The sequence below is a fragment of the Penicillium waksmanii genome (genome assembly GCF_028829765.1).
Source record: "Penicillium waksmanii strain IBT 27052 chromosome Unknown utg000010l:1.0-3698451.0:1.0-3701458.0, whole genome shotgun sequence".
In the NCBI taxonomy this organism is placed as follows: Eukaryota; Fungi; Ascomycota; class Eurotiomycetes; order Eurotiales; family Aspergillaceae; genus Penicillium; species Penicillium waksmanii.
Genome location: NW_026643256.1, coordinates 835,197 through 857,879, shown reverse-complemented (window position 1 = coordinate 857,879; position 22,683 = coordinate 835,197). Strand labels below are relative to the sequence as shown.

Here is a 22,683-nt window from a genome sequence, read left to right as displayed (position 1 = left end):
CCAAGGGCGCGCCTGATACCATTGGCCGCGTAGCGCGGTTAGTATGGCCGTCAATCCGGTATTCACAGCGATCATGGGTTCTAGCTTAATATTAGAATAATTTATTGTCGGGAAGTTCAATGCAGCAGACCTTAGGCAGTAGGAACATATTGGATATGCGCGGTCGCATTTCTTCTTGCGCGCTCGGCAGTTTTTGCAGGCCAGGGGTGGTTTCATGCTGGGCAGAGGGAACGAACGCGCCCTAAAGTCGTGCTCTTCAACCCGATAACCCCGAGTTGATTCATCTACCAGACAGCTCAACGGCGTCACATCGAAGATAACACTTCAGGCTTTTGAACATCATCATTTTCGGGGTGGGCCGTGTCTCTGTCTTATTCTCAATGGTGGCACGCAGGGCGGTCAAGCTGGGTTGTACACGCCAGATGAGCAGATGAGAGGGCCGATTGCCAGGGTACTTTCTAAAGCTTCAACACTCTGGTAGAATTCAGCTTCAAAGGCATCATATCAAAGTATTAAATTCGAATCTGCGAGATTATATAATTTGAAATGCCCAGGTTTACCGTCACCATATGCTAGAATTTAATAAAGTCCACTCCACTGATTCCCAGAGCGATCCACATGACCACGAATCCATGGCAAACGGCATGGTAACCAAGCTATCTCTTGAAATTCCGAAGGCCCAAAAATTTGAGATTAAATTCCTATTGCATGTTGCGCATTCTATCGATTCATTCAAACCGTAGAGCACATCGTTCGAATTTAAATCTGACGGAAACCTCTAGATTACTCTCTGATGAACAAAGCCAGAAAAACGATAATTGATCAATAGCACTAGTAGATCTTGAGGAGAATTGATTCTCAAATCCTTTATCTAGCTGTATATCTATAATTAAGAATCCCCGTATGAAGACGTGGTATCCCATTCAGTCAACATTAAAAGCTCCACTCTTTGCACCATGCCTTCATCATTTTTGCATTGATAGGAGCAAGTCGGTCTAGTGTCTTGCTAATTCCCCTTGTTCTAGTCGTAGAGAATCCTGGGTGGTGAGGCTTTTCGGCAATGAGTCCCTTGTAGGCATCTAAAAGTTTCACGGCGGGGATTTCGCTTCCGTTTTCAGAGCTAGCTTCAACACTCTTGACCCAGGTGGCCATATCAACAGACACCATTGGATGCCCTTGCTCCTCGTAGAAGCTCTTCACAGCCTCCTCAAGATCTCTCCACTGTGCGTGGAGTGGGTTCACAATGTGGAAATGGCCAGATATCTCAGACCATGGGCGGCACGATAGAATGCCTGCAATTTCAAGGACTATCATAGCGACATCTTCGACCGGGACCCAGTCAATTGCATTATTTGCACCGAGATCTGTAGGCAGTTGACCAAGGCGTATCGACGAAGAAATGATAGTCGGAAGCCATTCTTGCTTGTTCCAGGCTCCCTTTCCGTTGCGAGGACCAGAAATCTGACCGACACGAACCACTGCAGTTGGAACACCGAGTTTGTCTCTTGCTTGCTGTAGAATCAAATCACCAACAAACTTAGATTGACCATAGCCCATTGAAGCGAGGCCCAGATTGGTAAGAAGAGCCTCGGGAACGGGTTCAGGTTCAGCCCAGCGATCGACAGAGCCCACTGATGACAAGAAAACGATTGGAACACACTTTGTGGCATGGAAAGAGAAGTCTGCCAATCGTTGAACACCGCGAATGCTGGAATCGAACGATTCAACAGAAAGGTTGAAATTGACCGGCCAAGCATTGTGGATGATGCGGTCCACCGATAGCAAGAGACGGTCGTAGATGACACTATCCAGTCCAAACATTTCCTGTGACAAATCTGCATGTAGAAATTCTGTTTTCGGAAATTCAACTTGGAGACCTCGTTCTCTATTAGACTGAAGTTGCTTTATGTGACCTCCATCGGCACTTCTATTGAGACAAATAACTTTGGAGACCGAGTCGCTGCCCTCCAGTAGGTCCAGAAGATACGAGCCGAGACTTCCCGTCGACCCAGTAAGAATGATTGTCTGGACGTTGTCTTTGGGTGATGGCTTGTTGGGAATAATGCTATCGATCGACTCGATACTGTACTTCTTCAAGATTGCATTTGCCGCTTCCACTCCATCAGTGCCATCGGCAAAGATTGGGTTTTGAGAAACACGGGCAAATAGATTCCGAGCAAGCCTTCGAAGGGAGGAGTTGCCATAGATAACTCTGTTCGTAACCACACCGCAGTCTTCAGACACCCCAGCATGTTGGAGCCCATCTGTAAGAATTTTACTCAAGTTGATGATTCCAAGTGAGTCGATACCAGCTTCGAAGAAGTCCGTATCGGGCATGATCTCCTCAACGCCAAGCTGCGTGACGATAATGTCATGAAGAGACTTCATAAGAGCATCTTCACTTTCAAGTGAAAGTCCCGCCGCTCCGGCTGCATTATTTTCCTCATACATGTTCTCGATTTCGTCCTTGTAGAGTTTCAAGAACGCACCTCGCTGAAGAGAGCCCTTGGCAGACGATGGGATAGCCTTTGTGGAGTCTGAAACTTTGACCAAATGTTTGGCAACCTGTCCATGGGCCACTGTCTGTTTATTTACCTGTTCAATGGTAGGCCAGACATTGTCGATGAGGGCCCTGGCCGCAGCATCATTGTTGGGGATTTCATGTGGCTCGAGGAAAATTCCAGCTTGGAATTTCCCTTGACCGACGACGACAGCTCGTTTGAGAGCTGGATGAGCGCCAACAATAGATTCGATGGACACGGGATTCAGCTTCTCGCCATTTGAAAATACAATCACATCATCTGATCGTCCGGAATGGAGCCAAAGATGAGGGAGAGTTGGGTGAGGTTTGTATAGATCGTTGGTGTGATACTCATCAAGCTCGGGAAAAGTATAGAAGATGCCTTGCATTCCCGGGTCTTGATCGCGGCGGACGATGACATGTTCAAAGGTATCATCGCCAGTTGGTCGGTAATCGGAGCCAAAGGTTTCATCATCGAAAACGAAGTATCTCCATAATTTCACGTCGGGCTGGAAATAAATTGGATACAGCCCATATCTATCTCTTATTAGCAATTATATAAAATCGATTTTAATCGGGTAGGCCTCTAGGGCTCTCACTCTGTGGTTGAAATGATATTGGCGAGCGTGACTCCTGCCTCCACAAGTCGGTCCCCAGCTTCAATTTCAAGACCACCACCACCACATGTCACAAATGAAAGCGCAGCTAGTAAATTCATATCATCCTTGTCGTGACTCATGTCTTGTAAAAGGGATGGAGCTAAAACAGCAGCATCGGCTCCGGAATTATTGATAAAAGAGTAGACACTATCCGGGGTCACTGCCTGGTCTGCAATTGGGAGTACCAGCGGAGTGCCCCAGAAGATGGAAAGACTGATGTAGTAGTAAAGACCGAGAGCGTGAAAAAACGGCACTGCATCAAAAGCTTTTGTTAGATCGTGCATAACATTTGGGGATATGAAAAATCCATACTTGTACACAAAACCTTGCTGCCCATCTCCGAAAAGGCTTTCATGATATGAGAATATCCAGCGAATTCGGGCCGTTGATGATATGCATCAGCTAGCGAGAGAATACCATGACGGCAAATAATCGGCTTTGGAGTTCCAGTACTACCACTTGTATGTAAAACGAAAGCTGGCTTTGTGCAAATTTCGTCAAATGGCTTTTGGTAGGGGAAAGACGGGACGTGCTCTTCGGAGAGGATATCGCTGATGGAATCGATCAGGCTCGATTTCATCGGGCGAGCACTCAACCAAGACTCTACCACTTTCGTGTACTCTGGTGAGTGAATGATCCACTCACAATCGGTCGCTTGAAACAGAGACAACTGGCTCTCGATGTTATTGCGGGGGGAGATAAAAAGGGCCTATATTGTTCTCTAAAATTGAGCCTCGAACCCTCAATATTCCCAAAAGCGAGATACTTACCTTATAACCAGCTTTAATTGACGCAGCTAAAACAATCAAGTAACGTATGTCGTTTGGACCAATGTACGCGACCGTGGGACAGTCTCCGTCTTTAGCATGTCCGACGCGTTCGACGATCCACTGAGCAAAGCGGTTGATGGAATTGGCGTAAATCCCGAAGCTTAACTCCTCCCATCCATCTTCTGCGCTTGCAGAACGGGGAAGGAAAACGACGGGCCGAGATGGCTCAGAAGATGCGATTTCATCGATCACGTCGACAAAGTTGCGCCGCCCAAAGGTAGTAGCCGGATGAGTCTTGAGATTCATTGTCGCAATGGCGATGATAACTGCAGGAGATTCAAGATTATTTCAAGAGTATCTCTGTTTATATGGGAGTTTGTCGAGGTGAGTATTCTTTTCAAGCGTGAGAGGTTATTATCGAAATCAAGTGAGCCGGGCGTGAATAATTGATCTTTATATCCTCAGCACTGCTTGGTTACGCTGCCGATCAGTCCAAAAAGAGCTCATGGTTGCACCTGATACTACAGAGAAATTTCGCTTGTCGCAGAATCTGCATCGTTGAAGACGGTCGTTCCGAAGGAGCGAGGTCCGAAAGCCCGCGATGCATTCCTTGGAGCGGGTTCTGAGCGGAGTTTAGCGTAAGATTTCCGCAGATCCATAAAGCTTGTTGTACAAACAAGGCCAGGGTCAATAAGCCGCCTTGATGTCATGGTTCAAAGTACGATATGGGTGGATTTTAAACAAATTAGGTATCTATATCGGAGGCTTGTGTCTGAAAAATTTACTGGCAATGCATTATCTAATAGCACTAGAAGTCTTCATTTCTGGTCTAGATAGCATCGACTCTTGATTACCATAAGGCCCTCCCGAACTTCTCAAAAATCTTGATGGTTTCGAGTGATTCCGTTAAGAAGTAACACGGAATCGGGATTTGATGTCAAGCCCGACAAAAATCCCTAGTGAGGATTTGATTCCAAGTTTTGTGGTATGTGGAACTTGAATCAAGCGAGTTCTGAGCTGGCGTTCAAGCTTTTAATGATCTGCAAATCCACAAGGATTACCCATGCTCGATGCAAGGCTATGAGTTACCTACGATTGGCACTTCGGGGCCGAGAAGCGCCGAAGTGCCGGAGAAGCGCGAGCCGCATCGGTCTTTACAGTAGTAAAAAGGATGACGAGAGGCGTTAAATGCGGCCATCTGCCCGATTCAAGTTGCCAATTATTCCGACCGAATGATATACTAGTAGATTTCAATATTTGGACAAGTTGTGTAGCGAACATACAAAAATTCCAAAAATGCTCAAGACGCTACATTTGTAACAATGCAAGTTTGTCAAGGATATTTAAAGTTTCTAGGGTAGTCATACGGCTGTATCAAAATTGGATTCACATCTGTAAATAATTAGCTGGGTGGTTGATGGCTTCAATTTAAGCTTATAGAATACTCTCAAATTTGATATACTTTTATATTGACCTTTTTGGGAAAAACAAAACAAAACCGAAAGTATTGTTAAAGTTGATACCATATACTAGGCTAGGGCACGCCAAGGCCGTTTCATCCGAGGTTGAGGATTCCAAGTGGCAGCCTCGGAATTTAGGCGGAACTGCCATCGCGCTTTCCTAATTGGGCGGATCATGGTAAGTACACCGTACCCAGTACAGGATAACTGGGATAGTAGCTTACCTTTTACTATAGATACAATGTTACATGTATATAATAAATGCAATAAATTCAACAATACTTAACATAGCGAACTACGTTCACTCATCACTATATGTACTAGTATGCATAGCCGGGCCCCGACCTCTTCCGACAACCGGCAAAACGAAAAGCGGATCACGTGCAGGGGCTCACTTCTGGGGCATTGAGGTGACCATTCCGTGGACGATGATTGGCCTCGGTCCGACTGCTCGGCAGCTGGACCACCGCAACCCGGGTTAGTCAGCACCAAACTGCCAACCGTGATCCCGAACAGGAATTCCAGGAAGGAGTCTCCCCAATTTCCATTCCTCTCCGCTCTAAGCTAATCTTCCCCCTTCGGTGTCTCTATATTGTCTGGGTAATTGGAGTTCATCTCTCTTTTGTCCCTTCACAATGAGCTCCATCAGCCTGCGGAGCCTTGCTCCCGCCTCCAAGGTCAGTCCTTCGCGCAATCTTTTCGGCCCGAGTGCGCAATCCAACTTTGAAGACTAACCTTGGCCCGTCGATATACAGGTCTCCCGTGTCTTGAGGGATCAGAGACGTCTCTTCTCCTCCTCGCGCCCCGCTGGTACGCCATTGAACCCCAACCGACCTCTTCCGCTCCCTCTTGCATCACAGCTAACACCTTTTTCCCACTCCCATTAGCCCGGATCTTTGGCAACGGACCTCTGCGCGCCAAGGAGAACACCAGCTACCTCGCCGAGAAGTACCCGATCATTGTAAGCCGCCATCGCTACAAGCGCACCAGATTGTATCGCCATTGAAGCAATATCTAACCGGGATCAGGATCACGAGTACGATGCCGTCGTTGTCGGTGCCGGTGGTGCCGGTCTGCGTGCTGCCTTCGGTCTTGCCGAGGCTGGCTTCAAGACTGCCTGTGTCTCCAAGCTGTTCCCTACCAGAAGTCACACTGTCGCTGCCCAGGGTGGTATCAACGCTGCTCTCGGAAAGTACGTCAACCCTACCCAATCGACAATTTAAGCACCACACGTGTCGAGCTGGAACTAATTGGACATCTATAGCATGCACGAGGATGACTGGAGATGGCACATGTACGATACCGTGAAGGGTTCGGATTGGCTCGGTGACCAGGATGCGATTCACTACATGACCCGCGAGGCTCCCGCCTCCGTCCGCGAGCTGGAGGGCTACGGCTGCCCCTTCTCTCGTACCGAGGATGGCCGTATCTACCAGCGTGCCTTCGGTGGTCAATCCAAGGACTTCGGTAAGGGTGGCCAGGCCTACCGTTGCTGCGCTGCCGCTGACCGTACCGGTCACGCCCTGCTGCACACTCTCTACGGACAGTCTCTGCGCCACAACACCAACTACTTCATCGAGTACTTCGCCCTCGATCTCCTGATGGAGGACGGCGAGTGCCGCGGTATCATCGCCTACAACCAGGAGGACGGTACACTGCACCGCTTCAAGGCCCACCAGACCGTTCTGGCCACTGGTGGATACGGACGTGCCTACTTCTCCTGCACCTCCGCCCACACTTGCACTGGTGACGGTATGGCCATGGCTGCCCGTGCTGGTCTGCCCAACCAGGATCTGGAGTTCGTCCAGTTCCACCCCACTGGTATCTACGGTGCTGGCTGCCTGATCACTGAGGGTTCCCGTGGTGAGGGTGGTTACCTGCTCAACTCCGAGGGTGAGCGTTTCATGGAGCGTTACGCTCCTACCGCCAAGGATCTGGCTTCCCGTGACGTCGTGTCTCGTTCCATGACCCTTGAGATCCGTGAGGGCCGTGGTGTCGGTCCCGAGAAGGACCATATCTACCTGCAGCTGAGCCACTTGCCCGCCGAGCTGCTCCACGAGCGTCTGCCCGGTATCTCTGAGACTGCCTCCATTTTCGCCGGTGTCGATGTCACCAAGCAGCCCATCCCCGTCCTGCCCACCGTCCACTACAACATGGGTGGTATCCCCACCAACTACACCGGTGAGGTCTTGACTGTTGATGAGCAGGGTAAGGACAAGGTTGTCCCTGGTCTGTTCGCTTGCGGTGAGGCCGCTTCCGTCTCCGTCCACGGTGCCAACCGTCTGGGTGCCAACTCTCTGCTTGATCTGATCGTCTTCGGTCGTGCCGTTTCCCACCGTGTCCGCGACATCTCCACCCCTGGCAAGCCCCACAAGGAGCTGTCCTCCGACGCCGGTGCCCAGTCCATCAAGGATCTGGACTTTGTCCGCAACGCCGATGGCCCCAAGTCCACCAACGATATCCGCCTGGCCATGCAGAAGGCCATGCAGAGCGATGTCTCTGTCTTCCGTACCCAGGAATCCCTGGATGATGGTGTCAAGCGTGTCAACGAGATTGACACCTGGTACGACCAGGTCGGCACCAAGGACCGCTCCATGATCTGGAACACCGACCTTGTTGAGACCCTCGAGCTCCGTAACTTGCTGACTTGCGCGTACGTTTTATACTATATCCCTACGACGTCAGTGCCCTATGCTAACTAGTCTACAGTACCCAAACCGCCCTGGCCGCCTCCAACCGTAAGGAGTCTCGTGGTGCTCACGCCCGTGAGGACTTCCCCGACCGTGATGACGAGAACTGGATGAAGCACACTCTCACATGGCAGAAGAAGCCCCACGGTGATGTCGAGCTTGGCTACCGTGCTGTTGAGTCTGGTACTCTGGATGAGAACGAGTGCAAGTCCGTTCCTCCCTTCAAGCGTACCTACTAAGCTCTCGTTTTGAGAGGAGTGCGGTCCGCTTGGGGATCGCGTTGGAAGAATACCACGGATTTGTTTCCGATGCTAATTGAGCAACACACCACCCCAGGGTGATCGTGAAAACAGCTCGTGGCGTCGCTGGGAGTCCACGAAAAGAGCATGTTTTCTATTTAACTTGTGTTACTTACCATACTGTATAGCCATATTTCTTTTTTTTGTTATGTGACGGCGAAGAGTCGGTGTACTGAGTGTTTTATTTTCTCAGTTGTCTCATATCACTGGATTTCTTTTTTGTTCACCTTGGTTCCTCGTAGTAGGCATCGCCTTTATATTATTATTCGTGTCTTATGTTTAGAATTCCCGCGTTTCCACTCGGAGGGTCGGTGGCCGCATAACAAAGGGGTCTTGTCTGACTGACATGTCCTCAGAGCCCCCATGCCCGCCCGCGAGGCTCTTTCTTCGTCTAAGTCCTCATCGATCTGACATTGCTACAGCAAGCCTACATGTTCCTTGGCTGGCCACTAATATACAGGGATGCAAGTCCACAAAGACTGCTCTCGAACGAACCATTGACCATGATTGGTTTTCTACCTTTGGACTGCCGGGTTCCACCTAGGCATAGACCAGTCTTAAAGAACGTGCTTTCTTTGAACGGTTTGAGAACCCAGGGCTTTCAAAGTGTCAGCAATACCTCTCGAACCATGGCCAACGCAAGCCCTCGATCCGTCTTCCTTCTTGCACCTTTTCAATATCCCCGCCGCGCATAGATCTGCTACGTTTACGGCGGATTTCATGCGATACCCTCGATGGCCGTTGTTTAGCGTTTCCACAACCGACCTCTTCGTCTTCTTTTAATATGCTGGGCTTGCAGCAAGCAGGCAGAACCTGTACCGACGGCAAACAGTGGTATGTCTGCAACGTGGGGCCATATACAGGATGCTGCTCGGTTGATCCGTGTACCGACGGCGTCTGCCCGGACGAAGACTCAACTACTACTATCAAGAAAGTCACTACAACCTCGACAGCATCTCAATCGACCTCGACGACATCGAAGTCAACATCGACAACCCTTTCAACCACCGAGACCATCACTTCAGTAGAAGAGACGACTTCTACATCCAGCTCCGAGACCATTTCAGAGGCCTCCTCAGAGGCCACATCCGATGCCACTTCTAGCACTGCTAGTATACTATCCACGAGCACAAGCACATCATCTGCAACATCTTCAACTACATCCGCAGCATCCCCAGCTACCTTAGCATCTGCAGCTAGTGCAAGCCAGACAGCAGTAAGCACCTCGTCCAGCCACCACAGTAATGCTGGCATGATAGGCGGCGTTGTGGGCGCTGTAATCGCCGCAATTTTATTCGGTCTACTTCTCTACTTTTGCATCAAACGACGTCGAGCGCAACTTAAAATCACTATGCATCGCTTAGTCTCCACTCAGTCCCTTGGAGCTCAAGACCAAATGCCCATTACAAAGAAAAGCCCCTCGTCATCGGCAACTGCACATGTAGCAACGGCCAAAGAAAGCCCACACTCAGCCGGTAAGCATAAAACCTCTCCTTCAACCTATTTGAACCCCCAACGTAGAACCAAGCTAAAGAAACAATATCAGCATCCCCAACTTCAAAGACAGAAACAACAATATCCAGCCTTGGAAACGAAATTTACAACGACTACCAATCAGGACCACCCTCAACCCTCTCATCCCTAACCCTCTCGACCTTATCAAACTCCAATGGTCCCCCAACCCCACCCTCAAAATCCAGCACAAGCCTCGCACCGCTCATAATCCCCACCGAATCACCTCAACCCCATCCACATCATTCTCTAACCCCACATGTTCCCGAACTCTCTGACACAGGCTTCCGCCGTCAAAGAGCAGAACTCCCCGCGCAGCCACAATCAGAATTAATCAATCAGCAATGCAATAACTTGAATGTGAATTCCTCGCTTGCAGTATCCGGCCAGCACCAGCACGGGGGTTTAAGGAAAGTGGGAGTTTCGGGATATACAGGCAGATCATCCTACCACACACAGGACGGGGTACAAAATTCCGGAACGGATCTATTATCACGAAATACAGCACGGAAGGTCGTGACGCGGGACGGCGTCGTATTGGGTGCGAATTTAGATCGAATGTCAAGTATTGATGAAGTTGATGTCGAGACTCCATCTCCATCTCCAATTCCAACTCCAACTGCGACTACGCTTAGTCCGAGGACGAAGTTTAGCGGGAGATATAAGAAGTCTAGCTGCAGTGGTACTCCTGTTAAAAGCGCAAGCACAAGCTCAGGCCCGAGTTCAAGTGCGAGTACTCCGAATCAACATGTTATGAGCTTTATGGAGTACGATGCGCCTTCTGAGATGCTTGAGCTTAGGGGTGGAGGGAGGAGACTGGATGTACAACCGGCCTTGGAAAGATTGGGATTGGGATTGACCCAGGGGAGCCCGGAGGAGGTTGGTCGGAGAAACTCGAAGGCTCAGGCCGAGAGAGATGCGTCCAGGGCTCTGGACTCGCGGGACCGGAGTATGGAGATGGATGTGCTTAGTGAAGGGCAGGTTGGGAGTACGATTTCGGGGGCTAGTGACATACTGCCTGCGTATGAGTCTGGGGGTTTTTTTGAAAGTCAGGATCGACGTGGGTCTTCTGGGTGGAAGAAAATCAAGGAGGATGGTTGATGGGTTATACTACTTCCAAGGGTTTGAATACGCTCGTTTCTTTCAGCATCTGCTGGCTGTCAGACGTTCGGCTTCATTTAGTTTAATTTCTTGTCGAGGATATTGGGAGGGGAGAAGAGAATGATGTATCAGGACTCGGAACTAGAAGGATTAACAATAATCAAATTGTATTGAAAAGTCTACTATGTCTATACCCATAACAGGTTATATTTAGCTTCCTTCAAAAAGATACCCTATTATACCTAGTGCCATACGTGCTATAGTTAGGCTATCGTATACTACAAACACACCCATAATCTTCAAATCATATCTCATTTTGTCTAACCGAAATACAATACCACAAGGTATCAAGACCGCAATGCTAATCTTTTCATCATATACTTTATGCCAAGTTAAACCCGCACACTCCGCCAATCCCAATCAATCCAAACCTTTCATCCAAATCCCAAAGTTGAAAATCAAAGCAACTTGCGCAGAACATCAGTCTGCTCCAGAACAGCACGCTTGCTAGTACCACCAATAGCATCCTTAAGCTCAACGGCACGCTCATAGTCCATGCAAGTCGTGACATCGTCGCCAAAGCGAGCATCAACAGCCTTGAGCTGCTCCAGTGAGAGCTTGTCCATGGGGATACCAGTGTTCTCGGCGAGCGCAACGACACGGCCGGAGATGTGGTGGCCCTCACGGAAGGGGACGCCCTTGCGGACAAGGTAGTCCGCGATCTCGGTGGCCAGCATCTCAGGGGCCAGGGCGGCGGTCATCTTCTCCGGGATGGTGGTGAGGGTGGACAGGACGCCGGTGGCGATTTGGATGCTGTCGCTGACGGTCTTGATATGGTCGAGCAGGGGCTCGATGCTCTCTTGCAGATCCTTGTTGTAGGTAGTGGGCAGGCCCTTGATGGTCATCATCAGACCGGCCATTTGGCCGAACGCACGGCCGGACTTGCCGCGGAGCAACTCCAGGGAGTCTAAAGAGGGAGCAAAATTAGTATATGGACATGGATATGGACTTATTATTGAAGTTGGGAAATGGCTGAAACTCACCGGCGTTCTTCTTCTGGGGCATCAGCGAGGAGCCAGTCGAGTATGCATCAGACAGGCGGACGAAACCGAATTCCAGACTGCTGTAGATAATCAAATCCTCAGCCCAGCGGGAGATCTTCAGCATGAAAGAGCTACCCCACTGCATAGTCTCCATAGCGAAGTCACGGTCACCGACGGTGTTCATGGAGTTGTACAGCAGATCATCGAAGCCGAGCTCCTTAGCCATAGCGTGACGGTCAATCTGGAACGGGTTACCAGCGAGAGCACCACAGCCGAGAGGGCTACGGTTAACGCGAGCAATAACCTCACGCAGACGCTGCAGCTCACTAGCGAAGGCAGTGGCGTGCGACAGCATCCAGTGGGACCAACGGACGGGCTGGGCCTTCTGGAGGTGAGTGTAGCCGGGCATGAGGATGTCAATCTCCTTCTCGGAGCGGGCGACAGAGACCTTGATCAGGTCGCAGAGGTGGGAGTCTAGAATGCGCAGCTCATCGCGCAGCCAGAGACGCATGTCAGTAGCGACCTGCTCATTGCGCGAGCGGCCGGTGTGCAGCTTGCCGCCGATCTCCTTGCCAATGATCTCGCTGAGTCGGCGCTCGTTGGCGGTGTGAATGTCCTCGTCGTTCTCCTTGGCTTCGAAGGTGTCGGTGCTCCATTCCTGGGCAATCTGCGCGAAACCGCGCTCGATCTCGGCGAACTCTTGCGCGGTCAGGATGCCGTTGTTCATGTTGGCGCGGGCGAAGGCAATTGAGCCGGCAATGTCTTGCTTCCACATGATGCGGTCAAAGGGCAAGGACATGTTGTACTGCATCATGAGGGGGTCGATGCCCTCTGCGATTTGAATAATTTGGTTAGCATGTCATGAGTCAATGCGGTGGGAATTGATTGGGGATGTAATGCGCGAGGTGGGGGAGCGATAGGGACAGGAACAGGGTTGAAATGAAGCCTACCGGTGAAACGACCTCCCCACAGCATGTTCTCTGCGACTCCTTTGGGATTGCTCATTTTGGCGGGTATCTTTCTGTGGAAGTGATGAAGGAGAAAGTGGGATGTTGAGGGCAAATGGCGGAGGCGGAGAGCGGGCGATTGGAGTGAATCATTGGGTCGACACTAGCCCTAATTGGGATTAGTGGGACTAGGTGTTGTTCAGTACAGTTGACTAGTATCACCAGCAGTATTCTTATTTACAGTCATGTCGAAGAGAACAGAGGGAATTTGTAAATTTATCTATTGGTGAGTAGAGATCGTACCAGTCTTCAAGTTGTTAAGTGTGTTGACCCGATGGGACGGCATACTTCAGTCCTTATCATTCTGCGTTTACCTAAAGGTACTAAATGGGAAGCCATCTCCCTTATCAGTTTAAGGCACTGAGATGGGATGCGAGAGTTCAAAATTCTAGGTTACGAAGTAAATTAAAGAAGAAATAACTGGAAGATAAACAGTGAATTGAAAAGATCCAATGCTGGTATGTACAGGTCGTGCGTATATGGATTCGAAAGAATGGCCCCCAACGGACCGGACGGCAAAAGAAAAGCCTCAAGACGCCCGATGACCGAAAATCAAAGATGCCCAGAAACCGAAGGGAGGTGTTGTCAACAGGGAGCCACGAAAGCGAGTGCGGTGACTGTGGAGAGCGGGGGGGTGTAAAGAAAGGGAGAGACAAGAGGGAGATAGAGCGAGAGAGATATATAGGAAGACAGAGATGGAGAGAAGAGTCATTAAGATACCCAAGGCCGAACGAACGCCCCACGAAAGCGAAAACAAGAGTCTCATCCATTCATGGCTGCGCCGGGACTGGAATCGCGGGGGGTGGGCTCGCAGAACCCGTTCATGGCAGAAAAGGAAAAGATTGCAGAGAGGAAAGAGAAAAGAAAGAAGAAAGATAGGCCAAGCTATTAGCTGACCTGGCGGTAGCCGCTGTTTCTCCATTCAGTCTGCTTCCAGTCGTTCTGGAAGTTCTGTGCATCTGTGCGCTCGTTGGTGTAGCGAGCGTCGTCGAGAGCGTATTCGAGACGGCCCTTGCGGCGCTGGCGGAGGCACCAGAGCATGAATCCTGCAATGAGGAGAACACCGGCGGCCGAGGCACCGACATACACGCCGACGTGGGCGCCAGTGCCGAGATCGTCCCACTTCTCGGACAGGGACTTTTTGGGAGGCTTGTTCAGCTCATCCAAGGTAGTCGAGTTGCCGTCGGCCACCTTGATACTTTGCCAGTCTCCAGTCTTGTCGCCGTAGGTATATTCCTTGCCAGTGTGGAAATCCTGGATGCGAACCTTCTGAATGGTCATGGTGAAGGGAGCATCGTCGTAGTTGACAAGACCACCGGCCCACTCGACAGTTCCCTTGGCGGCATCTTTGGTACCGGCGGGCCAGTTGCTAACCTTAACCCGGCAGGGAGTCTGGGGGTAGTTCTTGCCGCCGAGAGTGCCCTTATCATCGAATTTCAGGGTGCGGACGATTTCATTGTCGATATACCACTCCAACTTGTACTGGTCCCAGTAGGTGGTGTAGTTGTGGAATTCGGTATCGGCGTTGGCGACATTGTGGAAGGCACCCCGGTCGAAGGTAGAGTCATTACCTTTACCAAAGAAGTTGGTCTGCACGGAGGAGGTGTTGTAGCCGACCCATTCCCAATCAATCTCGTCCAAATCATCGGACTCCAGGACAACACTGCTAACGATACCGGGACCCTTGGCCATCTTAACCCAAGATTCGACAACGCCGAAGAAGATGTAAAAGTTGGATTGCAGAAGAGTGGACTCCTTGGCGGCCTCGATGGTAAATTCAGCGCCATCATCGACGTAGTTGATCGAGCCGGTGCTCATGTTCCAGATAGCAGTGTCAAGGGTTTCGTTGAAGTACCAGGTGTGTTCGGTGCCGAGGGCCGAGTCTGCTGGACAGCCGTCCTTCTTTGTGGGATCGCACGCGCTGAACGTTTGGGCGGCGGCCGATCCGGCCAGGGCCGCGAGAGCGGCGAAGTTGAAAGCCTTCATAGTGATGTCTCTAGTTTGTCTTTTTGGTGAATCAATTGGTCTCGCGTTTGGTGTTTGTTTGTATAGTTTTTTTGTGTTGTGTGTTTGTCTCTCCGTCGATTCCCGAAAGAATACAGCACAGGCAATCCGATAGCAATGAATGGATACGAGGACGAGCCTCGATAGATCCTACAGGGTATGACCTGTAGGTATAAAGATGGAAGGGCGAAAAGTCGCACCGGGTAAGGATTGGAAGGAGAGCCTGCGGTATAATTGGGAAAAGAGAGGATGGAAGAAAGAAGGTCTCAAAAGCCGTCGGGGGGGGGAATCACGCCAGGGACCAGGGACCAGGGACCAGCATCCACCGCGCCACCCAGTGGAGGACCCTAAACTAGCCCTTAGTGCAGGGCCCTTTTTCTTTTTGACTTTGAAAGCTGGGCAGGTGGCCGAAGTGGACGGTAAGGGGAAATCTGCACGACGATTGTTGGTGACTAGCCCCAAATGAGAGACAGTGGGTCTCTGTGGTACATCCCCTAAACCATAAATGGGAATAGCTTCAGCTGGGCAGCAGCCCCGTGCCTGGCCCTAAACCGAATGTGTCCATGGCGGCCGGACCCGTTTCTGCACAACCATTGGAATTGGAGCTGGGAACTCTGGGGATTCATTGGGCCGTGATAAGGGATCAGGGATCAGCATGGTCAACTGCCGGAGTGGCACGAACTTGATTTGATGAGTTGAGTTGAGGTGTGTTGGAGGGTGGGATTGGTTGAGAGTGTGGAAGGATGGAGGGAGTGGAAGTGGAAGTGGTGGGTGAGTGGGTGTTGTGTTGTGCTCGTGTGATCGGCCAATCTAGATTTTCCCCCTTTCAACTCCTGCTGCATCTGCACTGCACTACACTGCAATACACACAAAGAGACGCTCCCACTATCTTCCTCCGTCAATATTTTCCTTATTTCTTCTTTTATTTTCCGGTTTTGATCGCCCCGCCAGCATCCAGTCTCCAGTCTCATTTCCTGCTGGATCCCGCGGGTCCCTTCATTGTGGGTTTCCAGTGGGGATGGGTTCACTTGAGGTTTTCCCCTGAATTTCGGTCATGATCATCATACAGATGGCTTTTCATTTTTAGAATCATATCGTATCTTATCATTGTACCAGAACCTACCCATTCATTCCGGGGTATCTACTTGCTATGCTCCATCCACTGGGTACGGAGTACTCCATAGAATACTGCGACATATGCCCTGCTCCTTTTCATTGCCCACACAAATGATGCTTTGTGGCGTCGACCGATACGTCCACCTTCTGACCCCAATTAAATCCCTCGAGGCCAAGTATTTCCAAGTATTTGTGGAGGTTTGGCTGTGTCACTTGCACGCGTCGCGCTCAGGGGTACAGCTGCAGCTGCAGCTGCACCTGCGGACAAGTTGGCATTGCTTGGCCCAACCAAATTGCGTACTTACATATAGTTCTATCTCTCCTCGTTCCCCAAGTCAGAGCAGTGATGTTTATCGTAGCTCGAGGTGAGATTGATTCACTCGAGGTCCCTTCAAAGACCGTGACGTGTGGGCTCCTCCTCGTAGCGGCCCCGGGTGGGCTACGCGGAATCCATCGCGACTATTGACTTAGCGTACGATGTGGCGCCCCAAGGGCCTTTTCTAAAAAAAGGAATATCAAATCATTCATTATCGTAATCGTGCACTCATAATTCACAGCATAATCATGCCATCATGATCGTATTTCATCCAAAATCATCATCGCCATGGCAGTCATATCAGCATATCCGCAATCCGAAACGCCTTCACCATTGCATCAGGATCCCGCCAATCCAATCCAATCCAATCCAATCCAAAAAAAACCCCTCAACCATTGACCTGGGCCCCTTTTACTCCGTCACATAAATCTTCGCCGGTCGACGCACGTCATCGGTATAGTACTCATCGCGATGCCGTCTCGACGAGCTGCGTCGCGGCTTCTCAATATAATCCACTCGAGGCTCGCGACTACGGCGCCTGCGACCCGATCGAGTCACTGGTGGCCGATATCCGACATCGGGCTCGCGTCCTCCACTGAAGGCGCCGGGTAGACTGAAAAGTCGCCACAGCCAAAGGACTAGCAAAGTTCCGGCGATCGAGCCGATGACAATGCCGGCGATGGCGCCACCAGTGATGGTACTGGGGCAGCCATCTGGAGCGCGAGGAGCGAGGCGATTAACGGGGGCCTAGGAGTGGTCAGCGATTGAAATAGAGAGCGATTGGGTGAAAGAAGGTGAAAGAAGGTGAGATGTTGCATGTTGGCATTGGATATGGATATGGGATATTGGTGAGCCGTGGTTGAGCCGACGGGCCGACGACGTACCATTGGAACTACCCCAGGGTTTGCAGTTATAGATTATTGATTTTGATCACAGATCCAGTCACGAGATTTAAAATGCAATCAATAAAGCAAATCCACAATTAACTCGATGAGGCTGATGATGGATGAGGTGGATTGAGTTGCAGATGTAGTTTATGGTGTGGCTGGGAACCGCCAGCGAGGGAAGAAGAAGAGAAAACCCAAGAAAACTGAATGAGCCTCAGAAACAGCAGCAGCTTTATAAGGAGGGGAAATACATTGCTAACGGCTCATAATTGCACAATCCAGCACAAACTAAACCTTTTAAGACTGGTACTAACTACTCCGGTCCATATTGTACTGTTACACTCCCCGCTGACGTCAAACCCAGCCCCCTCCTCAGCGCAACAAACCTGCATTTCCTCGCCCCCAATTGTCCACCATTGGCTGTTCCAGCTTTCTTCTCGATTGAACTTTGCTCTCCCGTCTCCGCTTTTGATTTGAATGGACCGAGGCGCAAACAAAGATAGACCTGCATTACAGTACAGGCGGGGCTAGGTCATGACGTGCGGGCATCATGCCACTACGATGCATGGAAATTCCATCCTACAGTATCATCTCAAAGGGAAAAATTCCATTGCATTCCATTCCACTGTCGCTATATTCTATTTACTCAGCTGCATATGTCCCGGTGAAGGAGGGACATCCCCCGTCTCCCACTCTGTCGCCTCTTTCCCGAGCTGAAACTCAATCGTCCCTCCATTAACCATCACATCCTCATGCTCGAACCAGTTCTTTGTCCACGATTTCCCATTGATCTGCACCCCCTGCACGAAATACCCCTCATCCAGCCCGGGCGCTTTAATCCGCAGGGTCTTGTCACCGTTGATCGTCATATTCAAGTCTGGGAACCATGGCGACGATAGCAGGTAGACTGGTTGAGTGACGATCGGATAGATTCCCAACATCTGCCACAACAACCAGGAGTTCATAGCTCCGGCGTCGCTATTTCCAGGGATTCCATATGCTGCATCTTTAAAACTGTCATTTGCATTATGTTAGTAACAGGTATCTCTTTGTCTGCCATTCAGGTTAGATCCTTGTAGGGATGCGATTCGAACATACTATTGGTTGGCGAGGCTGCGGGATTGCATCACGCTCTTGGCCTGTTTGTTGATGTAGTTGTACAGGTATGGTGTGGCGAAGTCCGGCTCATTACTGGATGCGGTTGCAGCATTAGCATCGATATTGTCTCAAGCTATGTTGCTCGTTTGTCAACAGCTGCAGTCCAACTCACCCGATATTGATCAGCGTTGTGATGCCAGCGCCATTGGCGCCGAGATTCTGGACAGATGTGTTGGGTTTAAACTATTCCAAGTTAGAATCATGACAAGCAATGATCTTCCATCCTACTAAGATAATAGGTAAATGCTTACCATTATATCCAGTCGCTTCTCGAAGGTCTCTTCCCCACCCATCAACTTAATCAGCGTCTTCACATCATGCGGGATCACAAACGAATATTCTGCCACTCTCATTAGCATAACCCAACCACCTTGCAAAAAACAAAGCAAAATCCAAATACAAATCAAACAACTCACCCCATGGAATCCCCTCATAGCTCACATCCGACCACTCACACCCCCCACACAAAAGCGGATCAAACGAACTATTAAACCTCCCATCCGCCAACCTAGGTGCCAAAAACCCCTCAAACCCAAGACTCTGAACCTTCTCATCCCAAATATTCTGCCACCCCGCAGACCGATTTAAATACTTCTCCACATTCGCAGGACTCTCGCCCTTGGCCACCTGCGCCACTGCAAAATCATTGAGACTATACTCCACCGTCCGCGATATACACCGCGTGTTTCGGTCATACGAGACATAGCCCAGTTCTTTCCAGTCGTCCAGCGCTCCGCGCCCTTCTTTCGTGCTGGCTGTGAAGTCGGTCGGGTCGAAGGTATTGTATGGTGTTACTTCTGCGTCTTTCACCATCGCCGCATAGCCCTCGGTCCAATTGATTCCTCCTCGTAGACCCTTCACGTACGCGTCTGCGAGAACGTTGTCTGCATCTGACCCACCTTGTACGAGTCCGTTCCAGTTTCCTGAGCGGCCGTCTGGCATGAATCCTGCGTGTCTGGTGGATCGATCCCTTGGTTAGCTTGAAGCTGGCTAGCTGATTGATTGATTGGCTGGGCGGCAAACTGTTTTACTTACTTCCAGATATCAATCAAGCTACGAATCATAGATTCGTAATACTTTGGCTGGAAAATATGGTAGAAGCTGACAGTACAGCGGAAAATATCCCCTAATAATATCCCTGTCAGAGGGGTGAAATGAAACGCGGGTGCCGCATGGCATAACATAACATAGAAGGACCGCCAAAAACTCACACATGGTAAAAAAGTCGTCCCAGTATGGCTCGTCGGAATCCCAGAGGGGATTTTCACCGGTACGGTCCGACGGCATTAAGTGCATGAAGTATAGGGAGCTGTAGAGGAGTCTGACGTGGGTCATATTGGCCGAGTCATCGATCGGAATCTGGATCTTGTTGAAAACGTCCCGATTCCATTCATCAACAGCATCCGCGACGGTGTCATTCAGCTTCCAGGATGGAATCTCCTTTTTGATATATGACCGAGCTCGGTCAATTGACATGGATGAAATACCCACGCGCGAGGTAATTTGCGATGCGGGGCCATCATTCCAGCTGAGAAGCACGCCGATGCGGTTGTTCATCGGTCCGGAGGTGACCTTGGCAGTTGTGTTACCGAACTCTGGCTCGCTGATCCCTCCATTTGCGAGATTCTGATAACGGGGCATGGGGTCGGTATTTGGTCCGGAGAAAGTCTGCGCCTGTTGGGGGCGTTGGTTGAACTCTCCGTAGAAGTAGACTGTAAATGGTGCTCCTGATTTTTGCACGGTTAGTTAAGGGATACAGATATATGACTTCAGTCATGCTGAGAGCGAACCATTATTCCAGCCACCGACATATGTCCCATATCCACTGTAGGACTGGCCATCTTCTTGAATCTGGATCTCACCCCCGGCGAATAATTGGCCGCCGGTATCCCCGGGAGAGGCAGGTAGGTACTATTCAATCATAAGCGGGAATCCTCACCAAGGACACAGAAAGAAAGTCTCACGTGGGATAAGTCGAACAATATGTGTTTCTCTCCTTTGGGAAACGAATACTCCATAATGCCAGCATGTCGCGACGCAGAAAGCTTAACTTCAACACCACTCTCCAATCGCGTTTTGTAGTAACCCACACTTGCAACATCTTTCCCAACCTACATTAATTAGATCTCCAGTTAGCAGTCACTCAATGTACGGGAACACCCATGCACACGCGCCTCCCCCAGTGCAGTATCTAAGAAACGAAAGGAACCTTGGAAGCAAAAGGACTCACCCTTGGTTGACTATAAGTCATGTTATCCAAAACATTAACATCCTCCAACGAGGCCAGCGGCATTTGCGCAATCAACCCGTACTTCGGCGCACCTCCCGTTCCACTCTCATGCATCATACTAAACCCCGTAACATTGCCATCAGGAGTCCACCCGCCATTCAGCACAGCAGTAGACCAATTAGCCGCCGTAGAATCGATGCCCACTTTAGCGACGCCGAATGGCCGCGCCCCGCCGACAAAGATGTCACCGCCACCGAATCCAGTTCCATCGGGACCTTCAGATCCGATGAACGCGTTCACATATTGTGAGAGGCCCGGATTGGATTTTGAGTCTTGTAGACTCAGCGCCGGGGTGACGCTCTGTAATAAGCTCGCCAAGGCGAGAGTTGAGCGGAGATGCATTGTTTGGAATTGTCCTCTTTTGGATATGCGAGGGGTCGAACGTGGGATATAAGTCGAACCTTTGGTGAAAGTGAAAGGTAGGTCATTCCCATCAACAGAACGGTCTCCACAGTACGAATGGAAAAAAAAGAGGTGAGGGTCGTGCTGTGTCTTATACATTCCAGACGATCTCCATCTCCATTCCGATTCCCAGCCCCAGCCACAGCTTAGCCCAGCCCTGTGCTGTCCGCAGTGTAACCCCCAACTCCCAAAGCCGAGAACTCCGGGCTCGAATTGGATGTCGGGTTTATCATTGCCTTGCTAGGAAGATCTACTGTAGAGGTGGATTTGCGGAAAAGCTTACCCCGCTTCGATGTCCGACTCATTGTGGCAGTTATTAGGCATAAAGCGTAGGCTTTAGAGGCGGTCAGTGGTGCTGTGACATATTGATCAGCAGTTGGGGAATGTAACGCTTGATGGGCTTTGGAGTAGCATGTTCACTGGCACCTGCGGGCAGGCTTGGGTGGGGGTGGCAGTGGGGTGGTGGAAGCTTGAGGGATGATTAGTGCGGAGGGGATGAAAGTGCCAGGGAGACAAGCAATCGGGTGAAAAAGTGCCGACGGTGCCACTGCCCAGGTGAGTCGTACCTAACTGCTGCTTCTTTAGCCATATTTGAAAGCAATATACCTAAGCTTCTGATCTAGTATAAACATTTCGTAGAATATTTTCTTTAAAAAAAATCAAGAATTGGCCGGGGTTTTTTTGCAACTTCAAGTTGAACATTGGAAGTTACTTCTGTATTTCAAGCCCCAAGTTGAACACTCGGGCGCTATCCAAACCACCGATCGAACCCCCATCCCCTCAATTTACTACTAGTAGCTACTAGTAGGTAGTAGTTATTACTACAGCACCTAGAATCTACACTGAACGCGGGGTGGCCGACACTCTACTTGCCATAAATCACAATTCGCGGGCAAGTTCCAAGGTTTGTCTTGCACAATATTTAACATGCAAGACTGCCGTCAACAGCTCCTTGTAACTCACCCTCATAGGAGTCCACTCATGACCGACTTTACAAAAGCTTATCCTGAGTCTGCTCTGCTGTATATATGCGTTTGGGGCATAAATGCCTCAGGTATTCAGATCGCCTTCATTACTGCCCTCTCTCTTGTATAGCTAGCCATCTCATGGTCCGGAACTTCTATCAATATATAGTCTCTCACATCTAAATGGGATCGATCGGGGCATTCCTAGTGCCTTTAATCAACCATTTTACTACATTTCTGGCTGCGGATAACTCCATACTAGTACTATCGTACACCTAGACAGGGATCATCAACTGGCCCACATTGACTTGTGTTTTGTATAGTAATTTGGTATCTTTGGCAATTCGGTGGTCATAACACGGGGTATTGGAACCATACCTGGGGTATTTCAACCTCCCCCGGTGCTTTGTGGGGATACTCCGCATTTCGGATGCGCCCCCGAGCCGTGTGGTCAAGGTTTTCGAGGTTCAGCGAGTAAGTTCA

The 22,683-nt window shown here is 50.1% G+C and overlaps 7 protein-coding genes across 7 annotated transcripts; 1 reads left to right on the top strand and 6 right to left on the bottom strand.

Moving 5' to 3' along the window:
• Positions 1-933: 933 nt before the first annotated feature.
• Positions 934-4,256, bottom strand: N7481_012289 (uncharacterized protein; the record flags this gene model as incomplete). Its single annotated transcript, XM_057271508.1, has 4 exons — positions 934-3,058; positions 3,121-3,445; positions 3,493-3,889; positions 3,951-4,256. The coding sequence occupies 4 exons, from the start codon at positions 4,254-4,256 to the stop codon at positions 934-936; spliced, it is 3,153 nt and encodes a 1,050-aa protein (XP_057115696.1).
• Positions 4,257-6,045: 1,789 nt separating this feature from the next.
• N7481_012288 (succinate dehydrogenase [ubiquinone] flavoprotein subunit) lies at positions 6,046-8,339 on the top strand (the record flags this gene model as incomplete). Its single annotated transcript, XM_057271507.1, has 6 exons — positions 6,046-6,087; positions 6,166-6,220; positions 6,298-6,371; positions 6,439-6,602; positions 6,675-8,063; positions 8,120-8,339. The coding sequence occupies 6 exons, from the start codon at positions 6,046-6,048 to the stop codon at positions 8,337-8,339; spliced, it is 1,944 nt and encodes a 647-aa protein (XP_057115695.1).
• A 1,017-nt stretch (positions 8,340-9,356) lies between these two features.
• N7481_012287 (uncharacterized protein) lies at positions 9,357-9,653 on the bottom strand (the record flags this gene model as incomplete). The annotated part of the gene is made up of 1 exon (XM_057271506.1): positions 9,357-9,653. One exon carries the CDS (start codon positions 9,651-9,653, stop codon positions 9,357-9,359), a length of 297 nt encoding a protein of 98 aa, XP_057115694.1.
• A 1,817-nt stretch (positions 9,654-11,470) lies between these two features.
• Positions 11,471-13,060, bottom strand: N7481_012286 (argininosuccinate lyase ARG4; the record flags this gene model as incomplete). The annotated part of the gene is made up of 3 exons (XM_057271505.1): positions 11,471-11,979; positions 12,056-12,886; positions 13,006-13,060. The coding sequence occupies 3 exons, from the start codon at positions 13,058-13,060 to the stop codon at positions 11,471-11,473; spliced, it is 1,395 nt and encodes a 464-aa protein (XP_057115693.1).
• Positions 13,061-13,950: 890 nt separating this feature from the next.
• On the bottom strand, positions 13,951-15,048 carry N7481_012285 (glycoside hydrolase family 16 protein; the record flags this gene model as incomplete). The annotated part of the gene is made up of 1 exon (XM_057271504.1): positions 13,951-15,048. The coding sequence occupies one exon, from the start codon at positions 15,046-15,048 to the stop codon at positions 13,951-13,953; it is 1,098 nt and encodes a 365-aa protein (XP_057115692.1).
• Positions 15,049-16,909: 1,861 nt separating this feature from the next.
• On the bottom strand, positions 16,910-17,385 carry N7481_012284 (uncharacterized protein; the record flags this gene model as incomplete). The annotated part of the gene is made up of 2 exons (XM_057271503.1): positions 16,910-17,245; positions 17,383-17,385. 2 exons carry the CDS (start codon positions 17,383-17,385, stop codon positions 16,910-16,912), a joined length of 339 nt encoding a protein of 112 aa, XP_057115691.1.
• Positions 17,386-18,023: 638 nt separating this feature from the next.
• Positions 18,024-21,175, bottom strand: N7481_012283 (GH92 family glycosyl hydrolase; the record flags this gene model as incomplete). The annotated part of the gene is made up of 10 exons (XM_057271502.1): positions 18,024-18,399; positions 18,484-18,576; positions 18,656-18,726; positions 18,795-18,883; positions 18,960-19,498; positions 19,579-19,669; positions 19,755-20,270; positions 20,334-20,454; positions 20,508-20,654; positions 20,774-21,175. 10 exons carry the CDS (start codon positions 21,173-21,175, stop codon positions 18,024-18,026), a joined length of 2,445 nt encoding a protein of 814 aa, XP_057115690.1.
• Positions 21,176-22,683: the final 1,508 nt, after the last annotated feature.